Raw genomic sequence first — 11,191 nt, 5'->3', positions numbered from 1 at the left:
ACTTGGAAAGTTGAGAGTTCAGTAGGGCGCAAAGAGAAAATATCTGCTGCAAATTCTGTAGGCATCAGCAAAGGCCTCCGTCCAGTAAACGCTCAACTCCATTCAGTCCCCCTGACTCCACTCTGAATAAAGAGATTACAGGGTCATAAAAAGAAAAAAAATGTAAAATAGACAATAGAAGAAATTAATTTTTGCTTCTAGTGACCAGGATTATTATCGGAAAAAAAAAACTGGAAAACTGCATTGTTCTTTTGGAACAATTATATTTGAAAGTGTAGAAAATAGTACTGGTTGAAAAATTAAGACAGCACCAAATCAGACAGTTCTTTAATTAAAAATAATTTTAATCTCATTTGATCTCTATCTTTTAATTCATATTAGCAAACTTTTTTTATAACAAATTTTATTGGTTTTTTTAACTTTTACAACAGAATGCTCAAGACAAACCATGGTGGTTAGGTGATCAATCATCCAAAAACAAAATCATATAATAGCTCAAGTAAATACATTAAATGTTCCCTCTCTACTTCCCTCAAATAATATAACCTATTTAACATAATCCATTTCTACATTACATATCTATAAATCCTAATCCTGTTTTGAACTTTATTAATTTACAGTTACCATAGTCCAATTTAATCTGAGATAAATGTATTATCACTTTGGGTATCCCTTGTAAAATACTAATCCAGATACAGTATATTCTAATTCATAATCTCATAAATCATTGATTTTATCACAAATCTCTCTTATTTCTTCAAATAGCATTTAAATCTCATTCAAATAATTATCATGTCTAAAAAAAAAAGAACACACCTATTATTACACAAAACATCGTCTTACTAACTTAACACACTCAATTAGTTGTTAAAGCAATCCAAATTTCTAAAAGCCTCTTTCATATTCTTATTCTCATTCCATTACAAAATAATTTTCATACAAATAAACATATTATTCCAAAAAGTACATTCTTACTCTGTTTAACATATATATTCTAATAATCACAAATTTTCAACTCTAAATCTTAGTCCTTAAATCAATCCATATTTCTCAAAACCTTTTTAATCCATTACATATAATTTTAAATTTCTCTTATTCTGGCTTTCTTTTTATGCCAACCAGGTTTCCATAACAAAGCCTCTATTTCAGCAAATAGATCTCCCGTTATTGCTTGTAATGTCATTTCGGTCAGTAAAAGACCTCTCATCCTGTTTTTGACTCTTGGCTCCTGTCTGCTGGATAAAACACTCAATCATGTCCAATTTTATAATTAGTAGATGATTATCAAAGTTGTTATAATTCTCCAACAGTTGTAATTTCAAGTCCATTTCTGTTAGTTTTGCAATTGTAAATAGTTTAGTTACAATCATTTTTTGGTCATCCAAAGTCTCCATAGGTTGTATGTAAATTAATTCCTCTTCTATTGCTTTTTGGTCTGTAGAATGATCAAATAGAGTCTGAAGGTCAGTTTGTAAGTTTACAGTAGAATTTCTATTTATTATTTCTGCAGTTCTCTCTCATATTTGGGAACATATTTCCTCAGTGGCTTCATACATTTTTTCCAGTATGAGTTTACAGTTGAGTTGTAAATATGGTTTCTCCATTTCAGTAGTAACTAAATCCAATCCTGTTATCTTTTAGTGGAGGCTATATTCCAAAACATTTAGTCAGTATCCACCCCCACTAATAACAGCTGTTGGACCAAAGAAACAAGAAATAGTTGCAGTTTTAAATTTCTCCACAAGATGTCCTCAGTAAACTATGAAAGTCTCTTCCAGACACTAAGAATGAGATTAGCAGAGTCAAAAAGCTATGAAATCTCTTTTCTGGCTTCTCATAGAGTTAGGTTTTTTTTTCAAACAATAAAGATTTATCCCTATAAAAAAACAAGTCCAAGACATAAGAAAACAATATTCTCCACTTAGAAGAGATAATAATAAAGTTTTATGATAAGGATTTTTCCAGGGCCCCCAAGTAACCAAAAATAAAAATAGTCAATACAATTTTTTTCCTTTGTTATGGAAAGCTCTTTTCCCCAGATAAACAAAGGCAGCTCTTTCAAAGCAGAGAAGTAATTCCAAAAGGCTTTTAACAGGAAAGTAGTTAGGCAAAAAGAGAGAGGGAAAAGTCTAACCGGGATCATCCACGATGATTTCTTAACACTTAGATGTTCTTTTAACTTTCGGCTGGAGCAGCTAAATGATCGGCCATGTTACTGGCCAATCTTTTCTCTGTCGGCCCTGAGGAGCTGCCTCGGACCGCGGAGGGAGCTGCCTCCTCCCCCCACAATCAACGAGGGTCCTCATCGGTAGTCACCCCTCCAGGGTGACTTTCGACCCAATTAAGGGTCTACCAGCAGAGGAAAGGCAGATAACAAAGAGAGAAGCCTCTTCGTGTACCTGCAGCCACTGCAACCCAAAACCGGAAGTCATATTAGCAAACTTTTAATAAAGATGGTCCTTACAACTATTCATTTAGTAATCATTCTAAGTTACAATGGCACTGAAAAAGTGACTTATGATTGTTTTTCACATTTACAACCATTACAGTATCCCCATGGTCATGTGATCAAAATTTGGAGGCTTGGCAACTGGCATGTATTCATGATGGGTGCCATGTCCCAGGATCATATGATCATCTTTTGCAACTTTCTGACAAGCAAAGTCAATGGGAAACCTAGATTGACATAACAACTTTGTTACTAACTTAACAACTGCTTGTAATTACATGTGATTCATTTAACAACTGTGGCAAGAAAGATCATAGCATGGGGCAAAATTCACTTATCAACTGTCTTTAGTAACAACAGAGGTTTTGGGCTCAACTGCGGTCATAAGTTGAGAACTGGTTCATAATTTCTGCAACATGAAACCTCTGGGGTAGATATAAAGAAAATGATTTTTTTAAAATTGAATTTTTGCTTTTGTATAATTTGTTTTACTTTTTTGTTCTTTTATATTTTCTATTGAACAGTTTATATTTTCTATTGAAAAATATTTTCAATTATTTTTACTTTAAAATAAAATTTAATAGTAAAATAAAATAAAATGCTTCCGTTTCCCTTTCCCACACATGGCTTCTAAGTTTTCCTGTCCTATCTGAATTGTTGCCTACCTAGATGGTAGCTTCCATTTTGGTTTTATCTTCCTTCTTCCTTCTTTCTCCTTCCCTTAAATACCTTACAAGCACAAAGTATCATTGCTATAGAGATGACTGACAGTTTATGAATGTAAGGGAAAAGAGAAGGATGCTTATCCTTTTCATTGTACTGGCATCTCATCAAAAGAAGAAAAGTCTGTTCAGATGGGGGGGTAGAGACTATAGCAGTGAACAGGAAGTTATTCAGAGGACAAAACAAAAAGGGAAAATAATTCTCAAAGAGATGTAGAAATGGAACCTTTCGCCACTTAATGAATTAAAAACAACTGTGTAGAAGCAAGAGAAAATTAGGAGGAATTTCCAATACTGCACTTTCAGACAGGACAATTGGCTATAGTTGCCTCATTCTTACAGTAGCCCAACTACCCTCCCTGATCCTCCAGTCATTATTGGGATCTACTGCTGAGCCCACTTTTACTTTACAAGCCTCCTTCTCTAACACATTCTTGCTTTCCTAATGTGATATGAATCTGTTTTTTTTTTCTTCTTTTGGATGAGATATGTTCAGGTCTTGTGAGTTATGTTTGGAAGTTTTTCTTTGTGTAGTTACTGACCAGAGTTTCCACTTCAGTTGGATTTTCCCAATGGAGGGTTGGAACTGCAGTATGCTGATCCTCTTCCTTGTGCAGGGCAAACTGTGCTTGAGGCAGCTCTGTTTGCTGCTCTATAGAGACAGTTGGAATTACTTTGTGTCCCAATATTCTGTCAGTGAGATTCTGTTTACTTGGTTCCACCTGAAAGGTCCTCTCAAAGCAGCAAGGTTTTGTTAAGTCAGTTCCAGATACTCGACAAGGGGACAGCATGCTGGATGTCACCTGATCTGAAAAATGAATTGGTTTCTTAGCCTTATCCACAGGAGGCAGTAGGGAATGGTTGGGTTCTAGAAAATCCAGATCTGTAAAGCTGCCTACCTCTTCATAGACAGGCTCTGATTCAGCTAGCTCCTGCTGTTCTGTATCTTGATGCATTTTCATTGGCTGTAAGGGGTCAAGATAGAAAGTATGAGATTTGTTCTTTGGGCTTGAGGGAAAAACAGATTCTGTGTTCATGATAGGTTGCTTTTACTTTGGGGCTTCAATTGAGGATCTTATTGTCCAGGTCTAAGCCAAACAAGCCACTTCTGGAGATCTATGCATAGGCTGATCCCAGTATGAACACTTGGGATCAACCAAAACTAATAAAAATGTTTGTTTGGCCTTGTGTTTTGGAGGTCAACTGATCATTACCTTTTGCTACTTTTTGTGTTTTAGGTTCTAACTAAAGGTGTCAATGCATTTTGAAAGATTTTTGAGTCTAAAGGCAAGTCAGATCATTCTTGGGGGTGGGCTTCAAGTCAGTCTTGGATCCTGGTGACTGCCTGGGGATATCCCTGCAGTTTTCTTGGCAAGTTTTGGGAGTGGTTTGTTTATGTAATTATTCTCCATTTAAATGTTTTCATCGTAAGTCATATTTAAAAAATACAATTTTGTAGCCATTTTTGGAGATGCTCTAGGAATTTCACCCAAAATGTCTACAGTTGTTTGTAACTCAGGAATATCAAGTTGTGTACTTCTGTTTTAAAAGTTGCCTTCATAGCCCCAACATTTCATGTAAGAATTCATATGATATTTATAATATAATGAACTATGGCTTTAATAAATAAACAAATACTTACAAAGAACATGGACAATGTCCTTCGAGTATGTAAGCGATGCTGAACACAAAAGAAAAAAAAGTAGATGAAACTGTAATAATTTATCCACAGAAAAGCAGGAAAATAAACATAATCTGGAAAGTTTGTGCACATAGTTATTGCAAGAAAAAAAGGTAATCTATCCTTTGTAAAGAAGTCATCTAGCCATCTAGACGAAGAAAGGTTATGCAACAGATGCGCTGAAGATTAAAATCTATGACACATTATTGGTCAGAAAGGGCCTGCTTTAAAGGAATAAATTTAATGCATTATCAATTGTAGGTTCTTACTTCATGGGCAGTAGATGGTGGGGGTGCTGATGGATAAGGAGTACAGTATTTATTAAGGTGGAACATAAAATATAGTGGTCTTGCCAATGACAATTAGGACAATGCAACATTTTGCATACTGACTTAATACATCAATTTCGTATCATGTCATACAATAAAATGATGCTCCTCAAGCCCACATAAACTCAAAATGACTGCATGATATAAGTAAAATGTGTGCCTGGTGTGCTTTCTAATTTGCTCTTGTTTCAAAAGTTTGGCTTCCAAGCAGAACCTTAATGTTAGACCTGCCTGACTCTTCTTTGGGGGTGGGGGCTCATAGGCATCTTGCCATAAAAATCAGGGGGGGAGGAAGAAAGAAGAAAAGATGAAAAGGAAATAAAGCTTTGTACATTATAGGAAATCGGGAGGGGGGAATGACAGGAGAGGGTCAGGAAGAAGGAAGAATGGGAAGAGAGACCCATGGGAGTGACATTCATCCATGGGGGCCAAGGCAGCCGCCAGCAAGAGACCCGAGTGGAGCTGGAGGAAGAATTGAGTACAGGCGAGCCAGAGCAAGAGGACTGGAGGCTGGAGCAAGCCATAAAAATCTTTAAGTGGGCTTTTGGTAATCTCAAAGCTCGAGAAGCCCTAGCCCAGGCAGCACATCCTACTGATCAGCCAACTCCAGCCATGGCAAGTGAGGAGGCAACTACCTCTGCCGCTGCAATGGCAGCAACAGCGAGCCCCTTGGCAACCATAACCACCCCAGCGTCTGGCCCCAAAGCCCTGTCTGTTCCAGCTCCAGCTGCAGGAGTAGCACCAGCAAGACAGAGAGGATGCAAGGCACCGGCCCTGGGGGTAAAGTTCAATGGAGACCCCAAGCAATTGGGGTTCTTCCTGGCACACGTTTGGACATACATGCAAGAGTATGGTCCAGAAATAGCCACCAAAGGGCTAAGGTGCAGTGCATGACCATGGCGTTAGAGTGGGCTGCAGCTGAATGGATGGTCACCCTCCACAACAATGATGCCCCGGAGCTGAGAAACTTTGACTGCTTCATGGCTGCACTTCGAAAATGCTTTGAAGACCCTTTAGCCAATTGCAAAGCCAGAGATCACATAAAAATTATCAGCCAAGGGTGCAGGCCTGCTGACTGACCGACTGGCTAGAAGACATCTTGATCGGATGCTTTCGAGATGGGCTAAGTGATGAAGTCTACAACACTTGCATTTCCAGAGGTGCCCTCCTCTGGTATGTCCTAGCAGAGAAAGTGGAAATTGACCTGGCTCGATCTATGTTCGGCTGAAACATAGATGGCGAAAATGCCCCCCCTGAAAAGAAAGATGCCCCCAAATTGGTGCCATGTGAGCAGAGCCCAAACCATTGATTTGCTGGATGCTTCAGGTGTGGGAAGGAGGGACACCGAGCCGCTGACTGCTGAGCTACACACCCAGCCCAGAAGGTAACTCAGGTTTCTGCCGCAAAACCAGCAAAACCACAACAGCAAACTTGTGAAACCACTCTGAAGGGAGTGGAAGTCATAGACTTCATCCCATCCCCAAAAGAGGACGGGAAAACTCTGACTGACCCGATGGGCAGCCCAGTGGAAAGCAAATCGAACTACAATGATGATCCTTTGGTAAGTTGCCCAGTCAACGCATTGACCTTCCACATAGAACTGGTGGTTCTATCCTCAGGGCAAAAGAAGAGCCTAGTAGTCCTATTAGACTTGGAGTGCACCAGATGCCAGGTCAACCCTGCCCTGGTAAAGAAACTGGATGTGAGACTCAAATAGCTTAAAGTACCCATAGCTTTTTGCCAGTTGGACAGCTTGGGGGGGGGGAACCGACATTTGTTACTGAACAAATAGAGATAAGGATGGGCACACACACAGAGACCCTGAGTTTCATCATAGCCTCTGGAATGGAAAAGTCCCTTGTGTTAGGACTGTCTTGGCCCCAGAAATGGAATCCCTGTGTGAACTGAAGGAGGAGGCTTGCCAGTTGTGAAGGGGGAGGGGAAAAGGGCCATCAAAAACCTACTCCAAAGCTGCAGCAGGCGAAACCAAAAAGTAACTGTCAAAGATTGGCCCCAGGGTGACCCTCGGATCCCCAAGGAGTATTGGTATCTACAGGACATCTTCAGTGAGAAGGGGTCAGATATTCTCCCACCCCACCGCCCAACTGATTATGCCATAGAAATCCTACCGGGAGCCAAACTACCCAAAACTAAACTGAATTCCATGACCCCTAGGAAATTGGAGGATTTGCAGACTGTTATAGACAAAAACCTAAAGCATGGAATCATTCAACCCACCAGATTGAAGGTGGCTGCCCAGGTACTGTTTAGGGAGGAGGACGGGTTCCTTCATCTATGCATTGACTATCGGGCTTAATGGTGTGTGTGTGGAAAATGTTTACCCACTTCCCCTCATGAAGGACATGCTGGCACATTTGGCCAAAGGAAAGGTCTTCACAAGTTGGATTTGTGGAGGGTGTATTACTGAGTGAGGATCAAAGCAGGGGATGAGTGGAAAATGGCTTTCAATTGCACAGTAACACCTGGTTCACTCCATTTAAAGTGGCCACAGGACAAGACTTCATAGCTATCCCTGAATTATCTTAGGCCACCCCATTGATTGCATCGCTGAAAATTGCAGAATACCTGGCCAGTGGTGAGAAAAGGTTTAGATGAAGCTAGGGAAGTATATATTAAAAAAGCTGATAAAAAGTGCACCCAGCCAAAAGACTTTAAGGTGGGAGACAAGGTCTATCTACCAAATTCCTTTAATTTAGACAACTGTTAAAGAAATTGGGCCCAAAATACATTGGACCTTTCCCCATCAAGAGGATTAGTAACACAATAACTGTAGAACTTGAGCTGAAAAAATCGCTCATTTACCCAGTATTTCATTGTAGCCTACTGAAACCTGAAATCACACCTTCCCTGCGTCCTGAATCACAACCATTTCCCGACCCCATTATGATTGAGGGAGAGCAACACTTTGAAGTCAAAGACATTTGGGACTCTCGCATTCATCAGGGAAAAATTCAGTATTTGGTAGCCTGGAAAGACTCCCCCCCACACACACACTCAGAAACTGAATGGGTCGATTCCCCACATATTAAAGCCCCCAAACTGCTTTAAAAATTCCATGACCGATACCCAGATAAGCTGCATTGAACTGTTTACTAATTGGGATTTTTTTTGTATCTCTCCCTTCTCTTTTTCCTTTCGCAGGACTATTGTCTCTGTCAATGGGTGAGAATTTCAGATCTGCCTGGCTCAACTTGGGGGGCCTCATAGGCATTCTATCATAAAAAAAGAAGCGGAGAGAGAAGGATGAAAAGAGGGAGAAGGAGAAGAAGGAAGAAAGAGGGAAAGATGAAAAGGCAATAGAGCTTTGTGTGTACATGATAGAAAATTGGGAGGAGGGAATGACAGGTGAGAAGGACCAGAGCAGATATGGAATGGGGGCAAAGCTACAGCTTATTTTTGTATCCAGCTAATTAGATTTCAGATCTGGCTTGACTTTACTGCAACCATCACTTTTAGTAGAAGAACCCTTTGTTTTAACCAAATGGAGTTAAGGCTTTTCTTTCCTAAGGGATCAGATTGGGGCAGATCTGATGCTTACCAAAGTTTGATTAACAGATAGCATGACTGGATTACTGCTGTCTCCATGTAGGGAAATCAGGGGCATGGTGCCAAACTTTGGCTTAGTCATGTCAGAAGAAGAGCATCGACGTAGATGAACTGGGCGGATTCTGTCATGCTGCATGAAAGGCAGGAAATAATTATTTCTTGTTAGTAGCATTAACAGCATTACTTACTTATCCATTTCCTCTCCTCATGGACATAGTGTGTGGACATTGCCAACTTGAATTCTGGATTTTATAAATAGTCCTTAAATAATTTTAAACATCAATCAAGGTCATCCATCAATTTGGGGTGCAGTATCATCAGTACACTCTTGATAAAAATGTTACATAACCAACATAAATTTGAAGTACCTTTATACATTACAATATGTCTGTAATCATATATTATTAAAAAATCTCTTTAACTACATATTTTCCCAATGTTTAATCAATATATTATATCAAAAGCATCAGAATCTGCAACTGAAGGAAAAAGAGGGCAAGAGAGAGAGCAGAAGAAGAAGGTGGCAGCGATGAGCATCAGCAGGCCCTACCATATGAAACTGCAGCCAGACTGCTATGAGCCCTCAACCCGTGGCTGAGTAGGCTTTACGGCAGTAAGCAAGCTCAGAGCACCAGTGAGTGTGTGAATGGGCAAAACCAGCAGCGACAGGCAACCCAGAGCACTGAGAAGGATTGCTTACAGAGGACAAGCAACAGCGGGTGAGTGGCTTTGTGAGGCAAATCCAAACAACTGGTGAGTGGAAGGGGGCAATTCAGCAGCAGGCAAGCCCAGAGCACTGGAGAATGAGATGTGTGCAAGCCCAGAGCACTGGTAACCAGACATCGCAGCACAGGCAAGCCCAGAGCACCGGCGACTGAGTGAATGGGCAAAACTTAGTGGCAGCAGGCATCGCAAGACAAGCAGCAGAGGTAGAGGAGAAACAAGCACATATAATATAAAGTTAAGTAAACATTAAATAAAACAAAGGAAAGAAAAAGAGGAGGAGGAGGGCGATGGAAAGACAGTGAGATGCAGAGCGATAGCTAAGAATGGCAGTAGTGTGTATTGAGGCTTAAAGGAATGAACAGAAGGACAATTTAGTACTTTTGTATATTCTTACATTAATTGTGATATATATGTATGTGTGTGTGTGTGTGCATGTATATACACATTTTACACACACACATGTATATGTATATGTATTGTATGTATATATTCTGGGAGGCATGATGAGCACCAAAAATGACTGCTGCTCCTTCTGTAGTTTCTGCAGCTTCTCTGTGCTTCATGGATGAATTCATCAACAGCCTTTTTATTAGCACTTATTGCCTAGCCATGCTTCACAACACTATGGATGCCAGTCTTTTTTTCCAAAAATATCAAACCAGCCACGGCTACCCTTAAAGACTTCAACGCCCGCCACTTGGTCCCAATTTGTGTTTCAAAAGATCGACTTGCAACAGTTTTGCTTTTTCACATATCATGCCTTTTGACACACTGTTGTCCGCTGACTGCTTCTCATTTACCCAAATTAAAATTAACAACAGCTTTTCAACTTCATTGAGTGTTTGGGAATGCTCTTTGTTACTGCTTTAACTCCTTTTCCAACATCAGCCTTCTTAATTGCTTCTTTATTCTTAATAATGGTGGAGACTGTTGTTCTAGGCCAATGATGGCGAACCTTTTAGAGACCGAGTGCCCAAAAACTGGCCCCACCCCTGCTCCATCCCCTGCTCCGCCCCTACCCCATTCCCCCACCCCACCTGTCCGCAGGGCCACTCACCGCCTTCAGGGCCCGCCACAGATCGCCGGGGCAGCCCAGCAGTGCAATGGCGGCCACGCCCTCTGCCCACACCCCACAGCATCAACTGTGCAGGATGAGGCATGAGGGCAGAATCTTGTCTATGCTGCCTGGCTGCCATGTCCTTGGCTGCGCTGCTCCGTGTGGGCCACGCTCGGGGGCGACTCTCCTCCAGAGGGGCTGCTGGTGAGGAGGGGGTTGTGGGGGGAGGCGAGGCGGGGGCAATGGCACATGTGCCCACAGAGAGGGCTCCGAATGCCGCCTCTGGCATGCATGCCATAGGTTCGCCACCACTGTTCTAGGCATATTGTATTCCATAGCAAGATCACTAATGCAAATATTACTCTCATATATACCTATTATTTCTTGGTTTGTTTTTTTTGCTCAATAGTAATGCAAAGTATTTTTTTTCTGCTCAGTGGTAGGACCCGTGTTTAGAAAAAAAGCACAAAAATACACAAAATGATTGCAGAAATTCAGATAAGACTCCAAGAGATGTGCATAGGGCATGAGCAGTTGTGTGACTAATGCATGACCCTTTGTTTTGGCTGGAAAAGGCAGTGAGTCATGAGGCAACCAACACCAACAAGTTCTATCTTGCATGTTGTGTACCAAATGACAAGTACCCAGACAAACTTTTTA

The 11,191-nt window shown here is 40.8% G+C and overlaps 1 protein-coding gene across 3 annotated transcripts in view; it reads right to left on the bottom strand.

Moving 5' to 3' along the window:
- Positions 1-3,574: 3,574 nt before the first annotated feature.
- ARAP3 (ArfGAP with RhoGAP domain, ankyrin repeat and PH domain 3) overlaps positions 3,575-11,191 on the bottom strand; it is a 120,697-nt gene continuing 113,080 nt past the window's right edge. For 2 of the 3 annotated variants that reach the window (XM_039326039.1, XM_039326040.1), the window contains exons 32-34: positions 8,741-8,878; positions 4,814-4,852; positions 3,575-4,136 (exon numbers count right to left, since the gene is read on the bottom strand). In XM_039326039.1, coding sequence (XP_039181973.1) covers positions 3,678-4,136; positions 4,814-4,852; positions 8,741-8,878 — 636 coding nt within the window. In that variant the 3' untranslated portion in view covers positions 3,575-3,677. The remainder of the gene's footprint in view (positions 4,137-4,813; positions 4,853-8,740; positions 8,879-11,191) is intronic. The other variant, XM_039326041.1, reaches the window with a different exon arrangement.

Source organism: Crotalus tigris, unplaced genomic scaffold (genome assembly GCF_016545835.1).
Source record: "Crotalus tigris isolate CLP2741 ecotype Arizona unplaced genomic scaffold, ASM1654583v1 scf7180000024339.11422700, whole genome shotgun sequence".
In the NCBI taxonomy this organism is placed as follows: domain Eukaryota; kingdom Metazoa; phylum Chordata; class Lepidosauria; order Squamata; family Viperidae; genus Crotalus; species Crotalus tigris.
This window is presented reverse-complemented; position numbering and strand designations above follow the sequence as displayed.